The sequence below is a fragment of the Rhinopithecus roxellana genome, chromosome 15, assembly GCF_007565055.1.
Source record: "Rhinopithecus roxellana isolate Shanxi Qingling chromosome 15, ASM756505v1, whole genome shotgun sequence".
Lineage (NCBI taxonomy): Eukaryota > Metazoa > Chordata > Mammalia > Primates > Cercopithecidae > Rhinopithecus > Rhinopithecus roxellana.
In genome coordinates this window covers 47,828,269-47,854,758 of record NC_044563.1, presented here as the reverse complement: position 1 = coordinate 47,854,758, position 26,490 = coordinate 47,828,269, and the positions used below count along the sequence as shown (strand labels likewise).

The window sequence follows — 26,490 nt, the reverse complement described above, 5'->3', positions numbered from 1 at the left end:
AAAGGGTTTAAGCAGTTATAATAAAGATATTTTGGTATTGCTCTCCAAGAATATGGAACAATTTATACTCCACCAGCCTCTTTCAGCTCTCAGAAAGAGCCTCTTACCACACCTCCTAACACAGTGCATTGTCACAATTTTTGAATGTGGGATATTTGATTAAAAAATTGCATCTTTTACTTTTAATTTGAAATTGTTTTATTATGAATAAGACTGAACATTATACAAATGCATGATAGATTTACTGGGAATATTTTCTCCACTCTATGTCTTCCTGTTTTACTCTTTTAAGGATATCATTTAATGAATAGAAGTTCCTAATTTTAATATGGGTCAATTTACTCAATTTCCTTTATAGTTGTATGCTTTCATTTTTAAAAATAAACATTTGTAGTTAAGTATAGAAATGTTTTTGGATGTTGATATGGTTTGGCTGTGTCCCTACCCAAATTTCATCTTGAATTGTAATTCCCACAATTTCCATGTATTATGGGAGGAAACTGGTGGGCGGTGATTGAATTATGGGGACGGGTCTTTCCTGTGCTGTTCTTGTGCTAGTGAATGAGTCCCATGAGATCTGACGGTTTTAAAAATGGGAGTTTCCCTGTACAAGCTCTCTTCTCCTGTCTGCTACCATGTGAGATGCACCTTTAACCTTCCTACCATGATTGTGAGGCCTCCCCACCACATGAAACTGTAAGTTCAATAACCAATTTCTTTTGTAAAATGCCCAGTCTCAGGTATCTCTTTATCAGCAGCATGAAAATGGACTAATACAGATGTAGGTTGTGCAAAAGGACACAACTGTTTTTTAAAGATAGAAGTCCTGTTTTCCCAATATAACTTACTGAACAATCTATTTTTCCTACTCATTCAAATTGCCACCTTTATTATATACTAAATTCCTTTATGTGTCTTGTCTATTTCCAGAATCTATAGGCTTTAACTTTGATATATCGTAATTTTTATTTTAATTATTATAACTTTGTATGATGTCTTAATAAACGGTAAGCCTGGATCTCTCTTTATTGTTCTTTTTATACATTTTCCTTGCTATTCTTGCTCATTAATTTTTGATACAAATTTAAAAATCATTTTCTTGCATAACATTTTTTGTTGATATTTTTATTTAAAATTTTTAGTATAAAAGTAAAAATTGAATTTTTTTGATGTTGCATCTTATTTTCCAATGGCACATTATGGTATTCCCTTATTACATGTCTCTTGGTAGCATTTGAAAGTTACCTTTATATAGATCTTAAATGTTTATCAAGAAGTTTATTCTCTTCAAGTTCTGAGGTACATGTGCAGGATGTGCAGGTTTGTTACACAGGTAAACATGTGTCATGGAGTACTATGCAACCATAAAAAGGAATGAGATCATGTCCTTTAGAGGGGCATGGATGGAATTGGAAGCCATTATCCTCAGCAAACTAAAGCAGGATCAGAAAACCAAACACCACATGTTCTCACTTATAAGTAGGGGGTGAACATTGAGAACACATGGACACATGGGGAAAAACAACACACGCTGGGGCCTATTGGGGGTGAGGTGCAGGGAGGGAGAGCATCAGGAAAAATAGCTAATGCATGCTGGGCTTTACAAAGTTTGTTCGTAAGATATTTTTTGCTATGGTGGTAAATAATATATTTTCTGCCATTATATTTTTTAATTGATTACTGCTTATATATGGACATATATTTATATACTATTGATTTCTATATTCTGATTTTAAACTTGGCCATCTTACTGAATTACTTTATTGTTTAAAATAATTTTTTGATTATTTCCTTTGGTTTATCATCATAAATATATTTTTTCTTCTTTTCAATTCATAATCAGATTTACATCTAACATGATATAAATAACAGTTTTGATGAAGGACATATTTTAGGAAAGAGTGATACCTTTTTTGAATTTTTAAAATACTTTTATTTTAGGTTCTGAGGTATGTGTGCGAACAATTCCCTTCTGTCCTTGATTTATAGGTTAAACTCTTTGTCTCTTTCCATAACTCCCTTCCTTTCTTCCTCCTTTTCTTCTTCTTTTTTTTTTTCTTTTTCTTTTTTTTTTTTTTTTTTTTTTTGAGGCGGAGTCTCGCTCTGTCGCCCGGACTGGAGTGCAGTGGCCGGATCTCAGCTCACTGCAAGCTCTGCCTCCTGGGTTTACGCCGTTCTCCTGCCTCAGCCTCCCAAGTAGCTGGGACTACAGGCGCCCGCCACCTCGCCCGGCTAGTTTTTGTATTTTTAGTAGAGACGGGGTTTCACCGTGTTAGCCAGGATGGTCTCGATCTCCTGACCTCGTGATCCGCCCGTCTCGGCCTCCCAAAGTGCTGGGATTACAGGCTTGAGCCACCGTGCCCGGCCCTTTTTTTTTTTTTTTTCTTTTACAGGTTATGAGGACCAAGATCACACAGGGTTAATAGCATGAGCTCTGTAGCCAGACACCAGTGATTTGTGTCCTGGCTCTGTCATCATTTGTATGATTTTAGGCAAGTTACTAAACCTCCATATCTACACATATAATAACAGTACCTATAGGATTTCTTAAAAGTACTATAATATATATGCATAAAACAGAACACTGCCTAATACATAGCAAGTGCTTAATAGATTAGATTACAATAATAGGCTTCTTTCTGGTTTTGATTGTGGTATTCTTACAGAGTTATTAAATTTTTTCATCCTGCTCATGATTGGGCAGTTCAGTTTCTGTTTGCTCTGATATAATGCATGTGACTGGTTTACCTTTGTCCTTTGCGCCTAGAATCAGTTTGTTTTCCCACCCAAGTTACACTGGGAGTGGAGGTCTGGCTATTTTGTGTTCTGATCACATTCTGTGCTTGAGCAATAGCTGGCAAGGGAGTTGGAAGAGATCTCAGTAGAGGCTACAGGCAAGTGTGTCATTTTTCTTATAAGACCCACATTCTGCTAACTTTTGAGATTTTGTTAAATGTCTTATACCAAGCTGCATCTAATTGGAGAAATTTCTCTAATTCGGGGTGTGGCTAGAGAACCTTTATTTCCACCAGAAAATATCAGCATAACTCACTTTACCCACTTTAGACTCTCTCAATCACAAATTTCAACTACTCTTTGAAAAAGATAAGCCTGTTAGCTCAGTGTGCGCTTCTCTGGATTTAATGGTATCACTGAGAAGTCTTAGGATTTTGTCAATCACCAGTACAGTTTCAGGAGGGGAATGGGAGTCGGGTAGCATCTGAGCCTCTCTAAGCCTTTCTGCTACAATTTCCTTCTTTTAGTCACAGGTTTTTAAGGGTATTGCATTAAGTTGTACTTCACTGCTTCTTTTATCACTGTAGGCAAAATTTTCTAATGGTTTTGGTTGCTAATTTTCCCTAAGTTTTAGTAATTTTGTAAGTTACCAAAGGAGAAAATAACCTGTTCTCATAATCTGGAAAAGAGTTCTTTAGTAGTATACACATTGTGTTTCATGGAAAACTTTCCCTAAAGACATTATCTTTATATTTATCTTTCTGTTATTTTTATAACCAGCCTTTCCTTATACCTGTGGTATTCACTTTTATATCTAAATGTGCTGGGTAACATATGCACTTGCCAAATTCCATCTTGTTTCTGATAATCCAATTTGTTCACCTTCACTCCCAAGTGAACAGCTACCACTAGGATTGGAAAACTTTCTTTCCAGAGTATTAAAGCAGAAACTGAAGCCTTGTTCAAAGTTTCCTAGAAAAAGCCTGGGCATATATTTATAGTATTGTCACATTTTACACACTATACTGTGACCACTATTTCCTTTGAGGGCACACCATGTTTCTATACCCAATTTTTAGTCTTGTCTTCAGAGCATGTTCAATTAATGCTTTGTTAAATATTAGCTTGGTGCAAAAGTAATTGTGTGCTTTTTGCTACTAAATGTAATGAGTGAAAATATATGAGTAAATATGTGTATTGAGAGAGATCAGAATATTTGACATCTTAGAATTCTTGCACATCAAAATTATTATAAGTAAAAAAATTGCTACCACATTCAGTTGATTCAAATAAATGGAACTATGAAGAATAAAATTTTCATTTGACTCTACTACTACTAAAAACTCAATGACTATTTTTAGGTTCCTGGGAAGTAACTATTGAACTCTTGCTTCATGTGACTAATGGCTTATACTGAACAAATTATATGTATATACCTTCTTTCACTACGATAAAGCACTGACTCTTCCAGAAATGTGTCTAGTTTGTTTCCTGCGTCATTTTTACTCTTCCTTTTTCTTAGCTGCTATTTTTTCAGCCTTGACTAATAATTCTCAACCTTGCCTAATATCAACCTTTATTTCGCAATTTTTCAATTTTCAGTGAACTCAGTGGGATCTCATAACTAAATAACCCGTAGAATCGTCCATGTTTAAAAATGCTTAAGTTGGCGTTCTTTACAGATGTTAAAATAGATTTCATTTTATCTTTCCTAGTAAGTTTTCTATATAGGATAAAGTACCCAAAATATCTATCTACAATTGAGTTATGTTTGGAGACAAAGTCTATGTAGTACAGGATTTTGACTGACAGCTTAGTGACATTAGGAGTCATGGTCCATGAATAAAAAGTACCACAAGTTTTAATGTATTGGATCTCAGTGTTCCATAGAAGGAGAAAAATTTAATGGACATTGGTCCATGAGTTGAGGAACCAAAATGGGTTTAGTTAGGGATAATGAAGAATTTAGCATGAAGTCAGTATCAGTCAGCAGAGGAGGACTGCATTATTTCAGTCTAGGTAAATGCCAGTCTTCTAAGAAGATACTTGGGAAAAAAGCCAAAACTTCTTTATTTATTCTCATTCCTTTAATTTAGCATTTACACCTTCCTGACCCAATATGTTTCTGAAATAAAATATTTATTGAGTGAATAGATGATTATTTTCTGCACATATTTCCTTTTAAAAAAGCAAACAAAAAGAAGAATACTTAAAATTTAATTAGATGTTGATACATACCCAATATCTCTAATGCTTATTTAAGTTAAGCAAGGATTTCAGCTTAGGTCCTAGCTCCAAATCCCACACTCTTTTCATCAAATTGCTTTGCTGCTGGCCATGAATTTAAAGTTTTATAGTTGTATTTACCACAGCAACATTTTTTTTTTTTAAAGCTTACAAACAATTCCACATAGGTAAATATTTACCTTCAGTAAATATTCACGGCTCTTCACAGGGTTTGTTGTGTGAATGATGAAATTTTAAATGTTGAAAACCCAAAGTACATTTAGTACAGTGCAATTATTTAAATCTGAAATTTTCATTGTAAAAATAATTTTGACTTCAAAATGCTGTTAAAAAATTATAGAACAGCTTTAAACAGTGAATAAGAAAACTGAAAAGAAACAGTGGCCATGTTATCCCCAAAGGGCACATGACAGGAGTGGCATCATTCATTAATTTCCATAAAGATTTAGCAAATGTAATCAAGTGATGAATTCTCTCATAATGTTGTATTATACAGAACAGTGGGAATTACAGTGGCAATATCTGTAGTTTATTCTTTCATGATAAATGATTTGCTACACAATCTCAGGAGAGAGCTTGTTTACAGACATCATTATGAATATTGACCAAATATTAGCTTAGAGAAAGAGCCTCCCAATTCACAAGCATATGTCTTATATACAGAAATAATCAGAAATTAACAATGGGCATGCACAAGAAATTCTACAGAAAAGTACCTGGGAACAAGGTGAATTTATCAAATATGGTGTTCTTCATTTAAGAATAATAGTAATAAAAAATGTGTTTGTTGGTGGACAGGAGAGTGGTAATTTAACTACAATTTATTTCTAAGAAGACTGCTTCCCTGGTTTAACACAAACAGTTCACCACTTTCTTTCTTATTCCATATATTTTATTCCAATAGAAGGTTGTACTATATATACACTCAAGTAAATCTCCTTGTGCACCCAAGGGAACAATTGTGGTAATTCAAAAGGATTAAAAAAAATTACCACTAAAAGGAAAATGTAGTGTTTTGAGACCTCATGCCAAATAGTTAAATTTGCTATTTGTGCTTACTGAACAAACCATTGTTCAGCATGGCCTTTCACCCAAAACAGGTCCACCTACCACTAGCAACTTGACCCCAGGACATGAACCCGAATAAAAAGTAAACTGTTTTCTGTATTCAGAGACATTTTTGCACATGCATTAGAAAATGAATAAACATAGTAATTTACTCCATGGCAAGAAATAAGAAAATGCATGATGTCCCCTGATACGTAAAGGGTTGGGTGCCAGTAATCAAACCAGTTGTACAAACTGTGTTTTTAGTTTCTACCAGTGATCTGGTAAGATGCTTGGTCACGAACAGCTGAATTTCAGATAACTAAAAATGTTGCTAACCTAAACATCCCCAAGTTATTATGGTTACAAGATAGAAAATCCAACTTGTTAAAGTAAAAAACCAAACCATTGACAAAGCTATCCAAGGACAGATTGGAGAAAAAAGAAGAATTTCAGTGCAGGCAGTCTCTATACTAAGTGTGAAGAACAGTGCATTTTATTTTCAATTAAAATTTTAACTCATTCAGTGTTCATTGAGCACTTACATGCTCAATACTGACAGCTCTAGGCCTATCAATTAGCCAAATGACAAATTTCTGGAAATTTTCAGATGACTTCCTCACATCAAGACTGGATAGTTCACTTTGGCCATGCTGGCATCAGAAAGAAAAAAAAAAAAAAAAAAAAAAACAGGAGCAGATGAAGGAGCAAGAACAGATCTGATAAAGAAAATGAGTATGATAAATAGAAAAGCTGGTAAAATTCATTTAAGTTAGATATTTAATAAATTCTCTGTCAATAATATCAGATGCAAGTCAGGTTGATATTTAGACAAGCTGGACACAAAATTTGTCATATAAGCTATTAAATAAAAATAATCAATAATTAAAAAATTGTTTTTTGATTAAGTGGATTGGTAAACAATGTGCCCCTAAATGCCTCCAATTTCTTGTACAGACAATTTCTGTAAGGAGTGAAAAAAGGTAAGGTGCCAAAACATAGACTTCACTCATAAGGACTCTTCGCAGTTGTAAAATTGTCAGCTTCCATCTGAGCCATTCCTTTTTCCCTTGCCACACTGCTTTGATGGTTATGATCTATCTTGTGCTTCCCACTCATCTCTGCCCCAGTTCCTCCATTTATTACTCAGAATTGGGTCACAGATAGGAGCTTGTACTTTCCTTGTAAGTGTCACTTAATGCTTCAAATTTAGTATTGGCCAGGGTAGACATCATTACATTAATGACTTAGGTCTTAGAATTAGCAGTTTCTTTATCTCCTTAATTTGGGTTGTTGATATCCATCCCTTTCATGCCCTCTGGGTTACTTGACCCGACAAAAGAATGAACAAGAAAAGAAGAAATAAAGCACATCAGAAGTTCTTAGAAATGAAAGATTGCCTCTGATGGGGTCAATTAGTGATAGCTTTGTGGAGAAGTTAACACTTAACTGGCCCTTGGGGGATGGATGTGATGTCAGCAGATACTGGTCATAATAGTAAGAGAAGATATTTAAAGGTGGGACTGAAATGAACAAAGGCTTAGAGTCAGGAAAGTATGGCATATGTTTAAGAAATGCTACACAGAGCAGCTCACCTGCATCAGGAGATATGTGAAAGGGACAATAAAGAAGAGAAGACTGAAACCAAATGTTGTGGCTGGAGGAGAAAGAGATCATAGAGTGCATAAAATGCTGCTTACTGGCATTGAAAATCTACTGGAGCCTTTTTTTTTTTTTTTTTTTTTTTTTTTTTTTTTTACCAGGGGAGAATCAAGAACCGTTCTGAATTTTTGGAAGATTGGTATAGAAGATATGTGTTGGTATGGAAGGGAGGGACCAGCAATGAAGCCTATTATAGTAGACCAGATAAGATATCAAGACTATAGGAACATCATAATAATGGCAGTATAGATTTTAAAGAGAGGATTAATTATGTTGTAAGTGGCTTCCAAAAGGTATGATGCCTGATTTAACAAAGCAGCAAAGAAGACAGAACCAAAAGGAAAAAAAGGACATCCAAGGCCTTTTACTGTGGGTGACTAAGACAAGCACTTGTATAAATGGAGATGTAAAAAGCAGGAGTAAGTCACATGGGTGAGGGATGAGTGATGGAAACTGGTGCTAAGGAGACATCATAAGGCTAGGTTTTAATATACTTGGAGCTATTTCTGCACATGGCATATACTGACACAGATGCCCAAACTAGGAAAACCAAAGAAAAAAACCTAAACATATATGTGCATTTTCATAAAGCATAGAGTTATATGACACATCATAACTCAAACCTGTTAGAAACAAATTTATATAAAGCTAAAGAAAAAATACAGCTGCACATAACATATATGTGCATATACACATAGCAGCAATACATTTACATATATATACATACATGCATGCATAAGCCAAATACATATTGGTTCTACCTGGAATTGCTAAAATATTAAAAACTTTTAATAAATAGTCAATTCATTAATTCAACAAATATTCTAGTGCTTTTAAAGGACCTCCCCCCAATTTTTTCAATGTATCCATCTGACAAAGGTCTAATATCCAGAATCTACAAAGAAATTAAACAAATTTACAAGAAAAAAACAACCACATTAAAAAGTGGGCAAAGAACACGAAAAGACCCTTCTCAAAAGACATATATGCAGCCAACAAACATACGAAAAAAAACTCAACATCACTGATCATCAGAGAAATGCAAATTAAAACCACAATGAGATACCATCTCACACCAGCCAGAATGGCTATTAAAACAAAGTAAAAACAAAAACAAAAACAAAAACAAAACAACAAACAACAAAAAACAACAGATGCTGGCAAGGTTGTGGAGAAAATGTAATGCTTTTACACTGTTGGTGGGAGTGTAAATTAGGTTAAACATTGTGGAAGACAGTGTGGAAATGGAATGCTTTTACATTGTTGGTGAGAACATAAATCAGTTTCGCCATTGTGGAAGACAGTCCTCAAAGACCTAAAGGCGGAAGTACCATTTGACTCAGCAAAGCCACTACTGGGTATATACCCAAAGAAATATAAATCATTCTATTATAAAGATACATGCAGGTGTCTGTTCATTGCAGCACTATTCACAATAGCAAAGACAAGGAATGAACCTAAATGCCCATCAATGATAGACCGGATAAAGAAATGTGGTACATATAAACCATGGAATACTACACAGCCATAAAAAAGGAATGAGATCATGTCCTTTGCAGGGACATGGATGGAATTGGAAGCCATTATCATCAGCAAACTAATGCAGGAACAGAAAACCAAACACAGCACGTTCCCACTTATACGTGGGAGCTGAGCAATAAGAATACACGGACACGTGGAAGGAAACAACACACACTGGGGCCAGCAACACACACTGGAGGGAGAGCAGGAGGAAAGGAGAGCATCAGGTATTAGGAAGAATAGCTATTGGATGCTGGGCTTAATACCTAGGTGATGGGATGACCTGTGTAGCCAACCACCATGGCACACGTTTACCTATGTAACAAACTTGCACATCTTGCACATGTACTTCTGAATTTAAATTAAAAGTTGAAGGAAAAAAAAGAACCTCTCATAGTATTTTATATTAAATATTATATTAAATACAATCTAATCCTTTAGTCCCTTGTATTAATGAGTTCTTTGCTGCTTTTCTTTATTTCCCTTTCTGCCAATTATGATAAGAGTAAAAATATTATAAATGTTTATTAAGAATTTACAGTTCTTATCTTGAAAATAACTCTGTGAATTACATATTTAGAGTATAACCATTTTGCAGGTGAGGAAAGTGAGTCATAAAGTGGTTCATATATTTGTTCTAGGCTCACGGCTGCTTGAAGATATCCAGGAACTTCTTCATTACACATATGTCTTCTTTAATGATTGAATTATGAACATTATAAATGTTCATTGGTATAGTGACGTCTACAGTTTGTGCATTTCATAGTTACCATTTTTCCTGCATAAAACATAAACTTACAATCTTTACTACATTCTCATTTTACACTGATACAGGGCTCTGTAATGGCAAAAAGTATATATCTATAGAGAAATCAAAACAGAGTTTAAAAACATTTTAAAAAATAATGGAGGAGAATTGCTAAAATTCGTCACTACCTAGACTTAATCACTCTTTCAGATTTTATTAATGAGTAAGGTGGCTAAAATAAAGTCACAAGAAAGACTACCTTTGTATATCAACTAATAAAACTGTGGCTTTCACATTTTTGGTTTTAGAACTTAGCCTTAAGTCACCTATATGATTCCTACGCAACAAGAGCATCTTAAAACAAGTCATCTAATTTCTCCTATAGCTTCAGGCTTCTTTGACCCAGGCCATAGAAACAAACAGTTTTGTACTTCTATAATTATATATTAATAGCTCCTTGGAAGTTATGATTTAATGTGTTCTTGGGAAAGTCACTAGGAAGACTTCTATAGTAAATCTATTTCCTGGAAACCCACATACACACTTTAGATTTTCCTTCTTTGCTTGAGTTTTGGTTGCTTGGCAAGCCTAAATGGCTTTGCCTAGTAATTTCTTCCTACATATAATTACCTATTTTTTTCTCAATTGATTGCCCACATGCAGACACCCCAGGTGCTTGCAATGACCAAATCTATAACTGTGATGTTAGCAAAGTTTTTACCTATTTTGAGAAAAGACATTCTAAGTCAGAATGAGTATTACTCAAATATCCATTACTGAAATATATGGCTATAAATCACCAATCAGATGATTGATTCCATCTGAGTGTTGGGAAGATTAGCTCTGCTATAAAGACAAAGTCACATACATCAAAGGTTATCTCAAATTAGTAATTTTTGCAGTAGATGGAATCAATACAGAGTATGAAATTGAAAAACTGTAAATTTAATTTGCTACAAATCACTGTTTCACAGAATCTCTTAATGTTTTACCTATAGCATAGAAAGGAATAAATCTGTTTATCCTCTGTTCTGTGCAAAAACAAACACAATCCCCAAACTAAAAACATTCTGGGTATTAATAATCTATAAAATCTATAAAATAGATTTATTAAATGCATTAACTCTTTAAAATAGCTGAAGTAGCCATATTCATAATTTTTTATATTAAAGATTAATAAAAAGTAAAAAAGTCAATTTAAAAATATTTTCCCAAACCCAGATATTTCACAAAATACAGTGAAAAATCAGTATTATATTAATTTGGCAGGGTTTTTAGAAATATCTTCTCCAGGTCTGCTTCCTTGAGATTTCCTTTTCAGATGCATCAGAGGTTCCCTCTCTCCACAGAGATTCCTTCATAATCTTCCCCACCTCACAAATGGCACCCCACCTAAAAAAATGAACCTCATCCTTGAAACACCACCATCTATTTTACCAATAAATGGCATCAAGATAGTTCAAATCCATTCACCTTTTTCTCTTTCCTCCAAGTAACCCCTAACTGATCTCTGCTCTCACTTGTGCCCTCTTCAATTCATTTGCTTCATAGCAGTCAGAATCACCTTTTAAAAATTACATATTTTATCATGTGTCAATCATGCTTAAAATATCACAGTAATTTCCCATTGCATTTCAATATAAACACAAATCTTCAAATATGGCCAACAAAGCTAAGTATGATCTGGCCCTTGCTCATCTTGGCTGTATCATTTCATGTAATTAATGTTCATATTATTAGACTCCTAGAAGTTATCAAGATCTTTTTCTACACTATAGCCATCCTACTCACATGCCTCTACTTCCATCTGGGATGCTCTCTCCCACTCTTTACCTGGCTAAATGTCTATTTTATTTTATATTTCAAGGCTTAGCTTAAGTGGCACTTGCTGATAGAAGTCTCCTTTGACCCACTGTTTAATTGGTACCCCCTTAAAAATCTTTTAAATTTATTCCTAGTACTTTTCCCAATTTATATTATAGGTGTTTTCCCCACCAGGCTATAATCTCCTTGAGAGCAAGAACTATCTGAATTTTCTTTGTGAATCTCTATTGTCTGGATCTGTGCCAGGTGCATAGTAAACAATACGTATTTGTTGAATCATTGAAGGACTACATTAATGTATATCTAGATAACTCTGTATTATATATACATAATTTAATCCAGTTAGCTCAGTTGGCTAGATTTTTGATGCTTACTATATTGTACCCATGTGTTCAAGAAAGGGCAGATAAACTGTGCACATGTCAAGTTTTTTTTTTTTCTTTTACTTTAAGTTCTGGGATACATGTACAGAATGTGCAAGTTTGTTACATAGGTATACATGTACCATGGTGGTTCGCTGCACCTATCAACCCGTCATCTAGGTTTTAAGCCCCAAATGCATTAAGTATTTGTCCTAATGCTCTCCCTCCCCTTCCCCCCAGCCCCCCAACAGGCCCCGGTGTGTGATGTTCCCTCCCTGTGTCCATGTGTTCTCATTGTTCAGCTTCCACGACTGAGACCATGTGGTGTTTGGTTTTCTGTTCCTGTGTTAGTTTGCTGAAAATTTTAGATTTTCTGGACCATTTTGTCTCTCCTAGTTATAATGAATCATATCTTCCACTTTGTTCCAATGAAATCATGGCTGAGGCTCCATCATAGAACTGAGTTCATTTTGTCTTGCATTAAAGGTAGTTGACTTCACATGCATCTCTCCCATTTAAACTTTCTGAGGACAGAGACTACATCTCATTTATCTTCACTCCAGGGTGCATAAGAGTTTCCATTGTATGAGTTAAACATTGGTAGGTATTCCCTTTACACATATTGTAATTCAAAAATGAAGAATTTTAAGGTGCCAAGTGAAGTTAAGACCATGAGGTATCATCAGAGTTACTGTAAAAGCCAATTTAAGTGTTCAACTTACTCTGATTCAGCACTTTCTGTGTTTATGGTACTGGGAGACGGATGAGGAATTTAAACAAGACTAAAATGTTTTTCTGTAAATCAATAAGCTTTATATAGAGAAACAAATCCCCATCCGTGACCTCTGGACAGCGACAGTAGAAAGAAGTATGGCTGACTCAGCATAACCCCAACAGGCCCAACTGACCTTTCACAAGAACCTGGTTTTTAGGGATGTAAAGTTATTTCTTTTCTTTTTTTTTTTTTTTTTTAAACAAAATTCACATTTTATTTAGATTGAAATAAACTATACAAAATTGATTTTCTTCACCAAAAATAACAGCAATATTTTCCATATTTTTCTAGATAAACCACAACACTTATTTTTGTAGGTTTTCCAGGTTTTGCTTATAAATCAAGATGAGGCAGTAGATAAGAGTCATGGAAAAAGATAGAAAGAAACAGACAAATCAGTTGTCAGTATCCATGGCCTCTGATTCTGTCTCAATCATGAAACAGAAGTGTTCAACATATACCTGCTAAAAAACTTAGGAAGATGTAGGCTCCAGAAAGGAATGTAAACAGCAACAATGAGATGTGGAACAACAGCAGGCCTTTCCATTCAAACTTTGTCATTTGTTCCTTTAAGTTCGAGAAACACAAAATCTACACTGAAATCCTTGTTTGGCGAGCTCGTAAGCTTTTCTCCAGTAATTTCTTGTAACTGTCCAGTATAGATTCTTAGCACACTTAAAACTCCTATTAGTCAAAGATCAATTGAAGTTATTTCTAACAGTTATCTGAATCTCCTCATCTCAATAGACCAAGTTCACTTGTAACCCCATCTCCCATACACTGTATACTTTAACTGGGTTATTGCCTAGGTATACCCAGTTGATTGATGCTCACTTCTCCCCATTTCCCCACTCCAGGTCCCACAGCAATTACTGCCCCACTCCAGGCTTAAGGAAGAAAGCAGTTCAGACTGAAGTAAACCAGCTGGAGCCCTAGTGTCAAAAATAAAAATCCAAAATATGTGTTCTTGATAAAATTAAGTTTTAGTCATCTATAGCCTTTAAGTGCTCTGCTGAGCAGCTGGAGGTCAAACAGTTGCTCAGCTAGCAGAAGATCTATAAATGTGTGATGTTACTTTGCTGAGTGGTTAAAATTAGTATTTGTCTTAGGGCTATGCTGAATAATTATAGTTAATTGAATTATAGAAATAGCTACATATAATATATATTTTTAATAGAAATAATGTGTATGACCATTTTGTTTGGCTTTAAAGCTCCTTGCAATATGCTTTTAGTAAATGTGAGGGTTGAAATTCTTTCATACCACTAGAGACTGTGGTATGAAAATGCTTCACTTTTTTTCTTTGTTCCCAGATTTAGTTCTATGATTTTAACGCATTTGAATTTAACCCATGAGGAATCTCTGAATATTTTCATCACATTACCAAACAATTGTTACAAAGTTTAAAACCATACGTAGTAAATAATAGTACAGATAACATGCATATACTGCTAATGTTTGTTGGTCAGTTTGTGCCAGGTCTTATTCTAAATACTTTTTGTGAATCAACTAATCTAATCCTCACAACATCTCTAGGAGCAAGTACTATTCTTATTTGCACTTTGTAGATGAGAAAATAGGACCCAGAGAGGTTAAGCAATTTGCTCAAGGCCAAACAGCTAGTGAGCTGCAGAGTCAAGTTACTAATCTAGACACTTTGGGCTGTAAAGTCTGCATCTTAACCACCAGGCTCTATTGCTTACCATGTGCCAGCTATTGGTTAAATGCTTAATCCTCATAAACCCTATGGATTGATGCTACCATTGTGATCCTCATTTAATAAGGAGGGAGTTGGCCCAACTAAGATGACTCTGCTAGCAAGTAGTTGAACCAGGCTTTTAAACTCAGTCCTGAGATCTTAAATACCACCCACTACTGCCTCCTAGCAGAGGTGGTAGGCTTATTTCTTCAATGTCAGATAGCATTAGAGATTAAATAGATTTTAAAGAAATGAGAAATGATTTACTCAAAGAGCACAGTGATTATTTGGTCATAATCATTTAAAATATTTAAATAATGTTAAGCTAATTATTAGATTTTTTCCAAAATATTAAATACTATTAAGTTACTACTTAATGTCATCATTCGGAAGAACAGAGCTCAAAGGATTATTCTTAAAAATTAGTATGGGCCAGGTACAGTGGCTCCCACCTGTAATCCCAGAACTTTGGGAGGCCAAAGCAGGATTACTTATGGCCAGGAGTTTAAGAGCAGCCCGGGCAACAAAGCAAGGCTCTGTCTCTACCAGTAATAATAATAATAACAATAATAATAATAATAATAATAACCACATGCACTAGTGCGTGCCTGTAGTCCCAGCTATTTGGGAGGCTGAGATGGGAGGATCACTTGAGCCCAGGAACTTGAGGCTTCAGTGAGTCATGATCCTGCCACTGCACTCTAGCCTGGGCAACAGAGTGAGACCCTACCTCAAAACAAAACAAAACAAAAAACAAACAAACAAAAATTAGTGTGGCAATTCATCTGTTTATGCAACTCCACAGAGTAACTATAATAATCTCAAGAGATACATGTACATTTCAAAAAAAAATACATTTTAACTTATTTTGGCTATTGCAAGCATAAAATGTCATGTAACATTGGGTACAACACACAAGAATATAATCAAACTTTAAACATATCACAACAATATTATTAAAATATTGTTATATTAGTATAGATTATTTTAATTATTTTTATTACTATTTTGCTAAATGATTTACCATTTGTATCTGAAAAATTAGTATTAATATGCTAGCCAAGTTATCATCATCCAGTAAGATTCAGCATTTATAGAAAAATATAGATGACTGTTATTATTTTTGTTTATAAGGACGTTTCTACATAAATCTATCCTTTCCTTTTTATCTGAGTTCATATTTAGAGTACTGGTTTCCTTTACCCTTTGTAACCACTATTACAGCATTTTAAATCTCTTGGTAAGCACTGAATGTCAGAGGTTAAAGAGTTCACCATACGAGTATTGTGGCATAAACTTTAGCCCGATGGTTTGCCACTAGTATCTGTGAGTCATTTATATTTGTATTACCTTTAGGGCCTTTGAACAGTTTGATTTCCACAACAGTCTCCAAAATAGGTCGTCTTCTACGCACATACAGCCGAACGATAGACCCCGCTTCCTTGAGGGCTTCCACCGCTTTACTGTGGGAAACCTCTGACACATCAACCTCATTCACCCGCAAGATACAATCATTGACCCTGCAAAGAAGGAAAAGAGTCAAGATTCAGAAGTGGCCAGCAGGATTTCTTTTCTTTTTTTTTTTTTTTTTTGAGACGGAGTCTCACTCTGTCGCCAGGGGCTGGAGTGCAGTGGCCGGATCTCAGCTCACTGCAAGCTCCGCCTCCCGGGTTCCCGCCATTCTCCTGCCTCAGCCTCCCGAGTAGCTGGGACTACAGGCGCCCGCCACATGGCCCGGCTAGTTTTTTTTGTATTTCTTAGTAGAGATGGGGTTTCACCGTGTTAGCCAGGATGGTCTCGATCTCCTGACCTCGTGATCCGCCCGTCTCGGCCTCCCAAAGTGCTGGGATTACAGGCTTGAGCCACCGCGCCCGGCCCAGGATTTCTTAAAGAATATTATTATGTTGATCTGACCTTAAGAAGTGGGAAGATAAAGAATCTAATAAATTTTAAAATATTTACATTTGGAAAGATGTTTCAAATGAAGGAAATCTAGAAAATGTTAAACTCCTCAAGTCTCTTAGCCTTCTTCCCAGCCACTTTTGACTATACTACTGGTCAGGTCCCATCCTAAACTCCAGTCCACTTTGACTGGGACTGCTTCACATATGGCATAGTTAGAAGGGCAAGTATTTTAAGACCTCTGTAAGTTATCATTATTTTAATTGGTTTGACTGAAAGTCACAATTTGAGTGGTTCTCAGAACTTATTACTATGATCTATATAGATATAACAAATATAACTATATAGACATAACAAATATAACTACAGACTAATTTTCTCAAATTTTTAATTTACTAGTTATAAAAGTAATAAGTAACCATTTTCAAACACCTGAAAAATATAAAAATGTAGAGAGAAGAAAAAATATACTTGACTCAATCATCTAAAATAAACCTATTAGGTCGGGTGCGGTGGTTCACACCTGTAATCCCAGCACTTTGGGAGGCCAAGGTGGCTGGATCACCTGAGGTCAGGGGTTCAAGACCAGCCCAGTCTGACCAATATGGTGAAACCCCGTCTCTACTAAAAATACAAAAATTAGCTGGACATGGTGGCGTGTGCCTGTAGTTCCAGCTACTTGGGAGGCTGAGAAAGGAGAATTGCTTGAATCCCCAGGGTGCAGCTTGCAGTGAGCCAAGATCATGCCATTATACTCCAGCCTGGGAGACAAAGCGAGACTCCATCTCAAGAAAAGAAAATAATAATAATAATAAATTAAATTAAATTAAATTAACCTGTTAGCTTTCTGGCAAATTATCTTCCAGTGTTTCTTCACCCTCCTCTCCACATCAATTCATCTTATAACATTATAAATACTGAAGTTCAGATTTACAAAGTTCAAGGAGAACCTCAGACAATCCTGTTCCTAGGTGCTTACTTTGAAAACTAAGAACCGCAACAAATTCTACATCAAACTTCCCTCTTTTTTTTTTCATTTTCACATGGAAAGGAATAATTTGACATTTCCATAAACCATTCCAGGTAATTTAAAGTTATGTGGCCATCGACTCCAGATATATTTTATTTTCATGATAATAATTAGTGATAACATTAATAACAGTTAAGAGCACAGGGCTTGAGACTACAAAAATTTCTTTCCCTCACTCTGCATATCCTTTCCAGTGTCCCCAATCTCAGATCACCACATTGCTCAGAGTCAAAAATGAGAGGCCTCCCTTGCTTGATGCTTCTTTTCCCCCACCACCACTAAGTCAATTCTACCTGCAAGTATAGCCTCAATCCATCTAGTTTCTTCATCTTCATTGCTACCACCCTGGTTGAAGTCAACGTCATCTCTCACATGAATCACCTCCACAAACGCCTGTCTAGCCTTCTTGGATTCTCTCTTGTTACCTTTCAATCCATTCACTACACAGTGGCCAGAGTACAGTGAACATGGCTGGTTTGCTTACTCAACTGCCATTCCCCGATTCCTTCTTCCAAGCCGTGTCCAGTTTTGTTAAGGGGATCTTTCCTTAGCAAATTATTTGTTTTATGAGTTAAAGAATAAGACTAAGTTCAATGATTGGGTCCTCCATTTTCTAAGTTTGTAACCATAGTTGATTTCCTTAGCCTCTCTAAGCCTGATCATATTCTCATCTGTAAATTGGATATAATAGTAATATCTATCAGGAAGGCTTTTGGGGAAGATTAAGTGAGATAAAGCACATGTAAGCACTTAGGACATATCCCGTTATGTAATGAACACCTAATAAATGTTTGTTATTGATAGCAGTGCAATATTTGTTGATTTATAATATTCTCAACCATTGGATCCTTCCTATAAATTTGTGGAATAAAACTTATTATCTACATTATAGAAATGAGAAGACTTCCAAGTGATTAAGTCCTCTGTTTAAAGCTGTCAGCAATTTGAGCAGAGACTGGATTTGATTTCAGGTCTTCCTATTTCAAAATCTGAGTTTTTTCCTCTTAGGACCATACACATCTAATGTGATGAATAGTTTCATGTATGTCGTGTATATCAATGCAAAATGATGACTACCATGGTAATATTAGATGAAAAATGTGGGAAGAATTTTGTATCTGTTTTTGTTCATAACTTTTTTATACCTGTTTAGTTATGGGAACCCTTGCCTCAGTAAGAACACAGAGCAGTCTCAAAATCTTGAGATGGAATACTTCACTTCCTAAGATTTGGCAATGTCATTTCATCATAATAGATGCTATGGCTTTAATAGATTTACACATACATTTCCTCTCTGATTGACAAAAAAGAAAAAAAAAGAAAGAAAAAAAAAGGGAAACTACCAATTAAAATAGTTTTGAGAATGTAGGCATCCTGGGTGCCAGCTGCCCTGCAGCAGCTGGTCCTTTGAGAGTGGGTAATTTTGCCATCTCATGATAATGCAAAACATAATGTTTACCATCACCCTATGCTCAGAATACTAATTATATCTTAAAACACTGCTTTTCATAGAAGGGAGTGGCTGACATTAAAAAAAAAATCTGGAGTCTATATCTATTCAAGCTCTATTTTTTTTTCCTTTTATATACAGTGGGATCCTTAATTGTCAATTACTGGTGTGAGAAAATCATAGCCTAAATCAGATGTTCATTCCTGAATGTGTGGATCAAGTAGGCAGCTTTAGGACTAGCAGTCAGGTGGCCTGGATTTGAGTCCCAGTTCTTTATCATCTGTGGGACCATAGTGAGGCCACTTTATCTTTCTGGACTTCAGCATCCCATAAAAAGAGAGAGAGCATGTCCAGAGTCAGTGAGAGCAGTAACTGTACTGTATAGTACTATGCAGGAGAGTACCCATAGCTGATGTGTGGAGATGTGTACATTGTAACATATCAAGTTCTTGCTATTGAGTGGATCAAAGATGTGCTCAAGTATTTGTTTAAATGTGAACAGAATAGAAATTTAAATTTTTAAAGGAAATACCATGTGCAACATCAACCAGTCATTTCACTTATTTGTTCTTACTTAAACACTTTATAAAGTATGGATCCCCATTTTATAGACAGTGGAATTTTACTGACAAGGTCAAAGTGTTGGTGAAAACAGGGACATAATTTCAACCTGTTTTTACTTTTTCTAGAGCTTCTACTGATACAAAGATACTCAGATACTCAGAGTTGATTGTTTATTTTTTTTTTAATGGTGGTGTTTGTAGGGGAGGTGGAGTAGTTTACATTCAAATTCTCAAAATAGAGAAGAAAGTATGTCAGACCAAACTAGGGCACACAACTTCCCTTCCTCCCAGAAACTTGAAATAGATTTTGGCTAGAGGGTCATAGCTATTTAAAATTAATTTGCTCTCTTTATCAGTAAATAAACTTTGTGAGTAAAGCCTCCACCTGTATTCATTTTGAAGCACATAAGTACATAATTAGCTTCAAAGTCAAGGAATACTTTGTCACAGTAACAAATGCAGGCTTTATCATACTTCTGAGGGACATTGGTTTATGAAGCCATGAGTTCAAGACCAGCCTGGGCAACAAAAGCGATACCCCATCTCTAAAAATCAAAATGTTGTTTACATATACAGACTTACTCCCCAATCTCACTCTACCAATCTAATTAAGTTGACAGTTTCACTCTTAGTACTTGATGTTACACACATAAGTCTACAGTATTCATCTGTAGCAATTTCACCTTGTAAACCAGAATTGTCTGCAATATCAACAGATTAATTTTAATATTCTTTCTAGAATTTCCTTTAGAAATTTTGGTGCATTCCTTGCCAAAAATATTTTAGAAACAAAAAGGATAGTCTATCATTAGCCCGTATTCACAGAGTCACATCTACATTTTCACCAAATCAAGTATTTTGTAACATGGTATAGCATCACTGAAAAGTAAAATAATACTTACTGAATTATTTGTTCCACTTTGACAATATAATTTAAAGTAACAAGTAATATCTACTCTGTCAAAGTATTTAAATATTTTCTGCCATTGAAATAAGATTTGTGATTTTACACATTTTTAAGTATGTTAACTCATTTAAAATGATCACCAAGTCACAGTAAGTGTTAAAAATTTAAAAAATTTCCATATATTATGCATAAAACACACTGGAAGGAAAGATAGAGAAGTTTTAATTTGAGTCCTTTGTGGGCATGGAGATTATGAGTGCTTTAAAAAGCACATTTCTACTTTTATGTTTTTTTTTTTCAGTTGGACATATATCACAGCAGAGAACCTAACAACATGGGCTTGGGAGGCTTGGTCACAGCCAGATAGATTTGGGATTTCACCACAGCTCTGAAACTTGGGAGCTCTGTGACTACAGACAAGTCACTTGATATCTCAAAGCCTCAGTTTCTTCATCTGAAAATAGGGATAATGAGATTGTTATTGATTGATTGTTATTGTTATTGAGAGAATGCATGTGAAATACATAGCGTAGTGCCTGAAAAACAGTAAACATAAAAAATGTTAGCTATCATTATGAAAAAGAGACAAGAAACATTTGCATAAGAGAATAAATAAAGGGACTACAGTGAAGAAAAAATACTAAAGGGGGAGAAAGAAAGAGCTATGGTCAAGATGCTGAAAGTGTTTTTAAAATTTTGTATAAGAAAGGGAGGAAGAGAAGAGATGAATGGGATTTTCAGGAAGAAAAATATAAAAATAGAGCTTTTACAGCAAGGTACCGGTACAAAAACAGACACATAGACCACTGGAACAGATTAGGGAGCCTAGAAACAATGCTGCACATCTACAGCCATCTGATTTTCAACAACATTGACAAGAACAAGCAATGGGCAAAGGACTCTTTATTCAATAAATGGTGCTGAAATAACTAGTCATATGCAGAAGATTGCAATTGGATCCCTTCCTTAAACCATCTATAAAAATAATCTCAAGATGGATTAAAGACTTAAATGTAAAACCTAAAAATATAAAAGCCCTGGAAGATAACCTAGGAAATATTATTTTGGACAGAGGACCTGGCAAAGATTTCATGATGAAGATGCCAAAAGCAATTACAACAAAACCAAAAATTGACTAATGGGACCTAATTAAAGTAAAGAGTTTCTGCACAGCAAAAGAAACTACCAACAGAGTAAACAGACTACCTACTGAATGGGAGAAAATATTTGCAAGCTATTCATTCAACAAAGTTCTCATATCCAGAATCTATAAGGAACTTAAATTTACAAGCAAAAAACAAACAACACCATTAAAAAGTACATAAAGAACATGAACAGACACTTTTCAAAAGAAGACTCAGACATGGCCAGCAAGCATAAGAAAAAATGCTCAACATTACTAATCATTAGAGAAATGCAAATCAAAACCACAATGGGGTAACATCTCACACCAACTTGAATGACTATTATTAAAAAGGCAAAAAAAAAAAAAAAAAAAAAAAACCAAAAAAACAGATGCTGGCAATGTTGTGAAGAAAAGGGAATGCTTATACAGTCTTGGTGGGAATGTAAATTAGTTCAGTCATTGTGGAAAGGAGTTTGAGGATTTCTCAAGAACTTAAAACAAAATTACCATTCAACCTAGCAATCCCATTACTGAGTATTATATCCAAAGGAATATAAATTATTCTACCATTAAGATATATGCACACATATGTTCAACACAGCACTATTCACAATAGCAAAGACATAGATTCAATCTAAATGCCCATCAACAGCAGACTGGATTTTTAAAAATGTGGTGCATATACACAATGGAATACTATACAGCCATAAAAATAATGGGATCATGTCCTTTACAGCAACACAGATGGATTTGCAGGCCATTATCCTAAGCAAACTAACACAAGAACAGAAAGCCAAATACTTCACGTTCTCACTTATATAAGTAGGAGCTAAACTTGGAGTACATATGGACACAAAGAGGGGAGCAACAGATACTGGATCCTACTTGAGAGTGGAAGTTGGGATGAAGGTGAACATTGAAAACCTAACTATCAGGTGCTATGCTTATTACAGGTTTCAGAATAAGCTGTACACCAAACCCCTATGACATGCAATTCACCTATATAACAACCACACACATGTATCCCTGAAACTAAAATAAAAGTTTCAAAAAAGAAAAAAATAATAAATGCATATTCACCTAAACATTAGGGCTTTAAATAAGTCTTGTTTGATGAAGTACAATGTAATTTTCTTTTCATATTTCCCTTCCCTTGCCCACAGTAAAACTTATAGTTGTTTTGATATACAAACTTTAGCTTTTATGGAAGCCCTGGTTAAAGATTCTGATCAGCACACTTAACTCAACCACAACTAACTGCACTCAGACCTCCTTAAGTTTTTATTCAAAAGTAGGTGTTTGGGGCCGGGCGCCATGGCTTACTCCTATAATCCCAGCACTTTGGGAGACTGAGGCAGGTGGATCACCTGAGGTCAGGAGTTCATGGCCAGCCTGGCCAACATAATGAAATCCTGTCTCTGCTAAAAATACAAAAAATTAGCCAGGCATGGTGGCAGGCACCTGTAATCCCAGCTACTAAGGAGGCTGAGACAGGAGAATCACTTGAACCTGGGTGGCAGAGGTTGCATTGAGCTGAGATTGTGCCACTGTACTCCAGCCTGGGCAAAAAGAGCAAAACTCCATGTCAAAAAAAAAAAAAAAAAAAAAAAAGTAAAAAGTAAAAAAAGGTAGATGTTAGGTCACAGGGTCTGAAACAACTTTGCAGTAGCTATTAGTTATTGAAGAATGTCCCCTAATTACCTTGCACTTTACTGTTTCTATCAGTAGTATTCTTTCTTCAAGTAAATGAATTAATTCCAAACCAAAGGGCCACATCATGAAGAAACCTGATCAATGTTTAATGTGTTGCATGAAGTGTAAAAATGCATGATCAGATTTTTAAAAACCACTGGCTAGGGAATTAGGCTGCATGCACTTAAAGATAACAATCAATCACTTAAAAAATTTTGACCCCCCGTAATCCCAGGGCTCTGAGAGGCCAAGGTGGGAGTATCATGAGGTCAGGTTTTCGAGACCAACCAGGCCAACATGGTGAAACCCCATCTCCACTAAAAACACAAAAAATTAGCCAGGCATGGTGGCAGTCACCTGTAATCCCAGCTACTCAGGAGACTGAGGCAGGAAATTGCTTGAACATGGGAGGTGGAGGTTTCTGTGAGCCAAGACCACGCCACTGCACAACACTCCATACTGGGCAACAGAGCGAGACACCATCTCCACACAAAACAAAACAAAACAAAACAAAACAAAACAAAACAAAACAAAAATCTCAGAATCTATTTAGAAGGAGTAACTCCACACATTTTATGTCAATTATAATGAAAACAGAAGTAATGAAAAGGGTCTTGTTTTTCTTCTATTCCTGAAGTCATTAAAAGTAGGTTATGAACAAATAAAGAGAAGCCAAAACCTTATTAAGAAAAGACAAGTAGTTTATGCTCACAGAGAGAAGGAGAAAATAATACACCCCCCACCACACTCACACACATACACGGACTGACTCAAATGACTTCAAATCATGATGGTCTGCCATAATATATATACTTAATTATGCCTGCCCGTTACCTTACTCTTCCTTTTATGAATCATACGGAAGTGTTACTGGGGATCTTTAAAGTCCATCACCAGTTAAGGTTCTTCCTTGTGGAAACTTCTCACCCTAATGATCTATATATTTCATTGACCTCATTAGATGCTATTAGTTTATTAAAACTAAAAAGTAAAAGAACAAAAATCAGCATAATTTAGCATTTTCCCAAGAAAGGAAGAGGAATGTTTTAGAGGTGTCTGATATGTGCCAATGTAGTAATATCTACTAGACTTTTTTTTCCCAACAAACATCCACATGGTTGTAGGAGGAGTGACAAGCATTTACAGCTTAACTTGGTTCACTTGTCAAGTCTGGCCAGTCCCTGCTTTTGGGAATGTGGAAATGAAACCATGAGATTCAGAGATTCTATGTGAACAGAATAAATAGAAACTTGAGAGCTTAATATTAGAGGCCATTTTCTTCCATGTTGACTGTAAAATTTCAAAAGACTATCTGCAAAAAGATGGGGAATAAAGTAGATCTATAGGAAGAAGTAAGGGCTTCGGACAGAAGGTGGAATTCCTCTAATGCCTGACAGTGTCTCAGTCCATGGCTATTCTTCCCAGTGCTTAATTGTCCAGTTTGAGAAGATACTTCAAATGTCCTTCTAATTCTCTCTTTTGATTAAGTAAGCTGGTGGGTCTTTTATTTGCCAACCAATATTTCTGATTAATGTAGGCAGACTTTGTGGCCAGCACTTTACATGTGTTGTCTCCCTTAGCTCATTCCTATTTCCCTTTTACAACTTAATTCAAGCTTATCTCATCTTCTAGGATGCCATCTTTGGCCCAGTTAGTTGCTCCAGTGTTCCTCTACTAGGTGTTAGTAAAAAAAAGTAATAGAGTTGCCAGACTTAGCAAATACAAATACAGGACAATCAGTTGAATTTCAATTTCAGATAAACATTAGTAATTATTATTTAGATAAACAAATACATTTTAGTATAAGTATGTTCCATTGAAATTCAAAGTTAACTAGGAATTCAAATTTATAAAAACACAGTATTTATAAAAGCACTCATTATACTGAGTTTATTTGTTTTATTTGAATAGCATAATGCCTGGCACATAGTGGGAAAAGTATGTATTATATACTATGTTATGTAGTCTTTAACTGTAAATAGAAACACTGAAAAGTAGATATTGTTGCCTTCATTTCACAGTAGAAACTAAAGCTGAAAGAGGTTTGTAATGACAGGGAAATGACGTCTAGGAAATCTCAAAGTTCATGCCCTATACCATCTACACTTCTCTCGTTTGTTAAAATGATTTTGTGACTTATTTAAGGATGGATCCCAGTTGCCCACCATCAGTTGGGTACAGGACCATACTGTAAACCAGTAGAGTAAAGCCAAGTAACAAAATCTAGATCGACGTTTCTCACACTTTGGGCAGGGCTTGTCACACCATAGATTACCACTGAGCTTCCCCCTCAGAGGTGCTGATTCAGTAGGTCTAGAGCAGGAGAGAAGATTCACATTTCTGACACGTTCCTAGGTGATCCTGGTAATATTGGACTGAGACCATACTCCAAAAACCACTGCTCTAGGTTTTGAAGGGTCATTCTACTTGGCTCATGTATGATTTATTCCAAAATAAACAGAAATACTCAATCTTATGTAGACCCAACTGAGTATGTGATAAAAGTTCTGAGCTCTGACTCCAAACCCAACCCCACAATTTGCAGCTTTTCATTATTTGGAACAAAGTCTCTAAGGGAACCTGGACCAGAAGACCACAGCTGCCATGACGTGTAAGGCTGTGGACATGCAAACCATTTTCCAGCACTCATTTTCTATCTGAAACTCTTTTACTGACTCCCTCCCTTCAGCTAAGACCAACTGATAGCTACTTCATTCCACATTTTAAAAATAGGGCTTCTGCTCTCATCTCTAATTCTGAATGAGAGTAACTCGGGTTTATGATCCATAGAAGCCATCTCCTACAGTGAATGTACTGTTTTTCCTCTCTCTATTTGCCACTTCATTTCCCTTATATAAAATGCTTGCAGGATTCTCTGCAGCTGTCATCTGGGAAGCATCACAGCTTTCCACAATGGGGACAGAAATTGCTATTTCAGCATCAGTGATTGGTCTTTTGGCACTTTCCTGGAAAAGCATAGAGGCCAGTTAACAAATTTCAAGCTAGGCTACTTAATGTGTACAACATGAAAAAGAGACATTGAATAGAAATTCCAAAGTGAGAGGGTCATGGGACTGTTCAGTTCAATACTGTGTCCACTGACAGGACTGCTTGTCAACTTTCAAGAGACCGGGTGCTGGTAGCTACCACCTGGATTACTGCAGTAGCTTCCTAGCTAGTTTTCCTGATGCCAGGCTAA

At 35.6% G+C, this 26,490-nt stretch overlaps 1 protein-coding gene across 9 annotated transcripts in view; it reads right to left on the bottom strand.

Moving 5' to 3' along the window:
* Window positions 1-26,490, bottom strand: part of DLG2 (discs large MAGUK scaffold protein 2) — a 2,272,173-nt gene that overhangs the window by 608,668 nt on the left and 1,637,015 nt on the right. For all 9 annotated transcript variants that reach the window (XM_030918836.1, XM_030918835.1, XM_030918840.1 and 6 more), the window contains one exon: window positions 15,972-16,141. In XM_030918836.1, coding sequence (XP_030774696.1) covers window positions 15,972-16,141 — 170 coding nt within the window. The remainder of the gene's footprint in view (window positions 1-15,971; window positions 16,142-26,490) is intronic.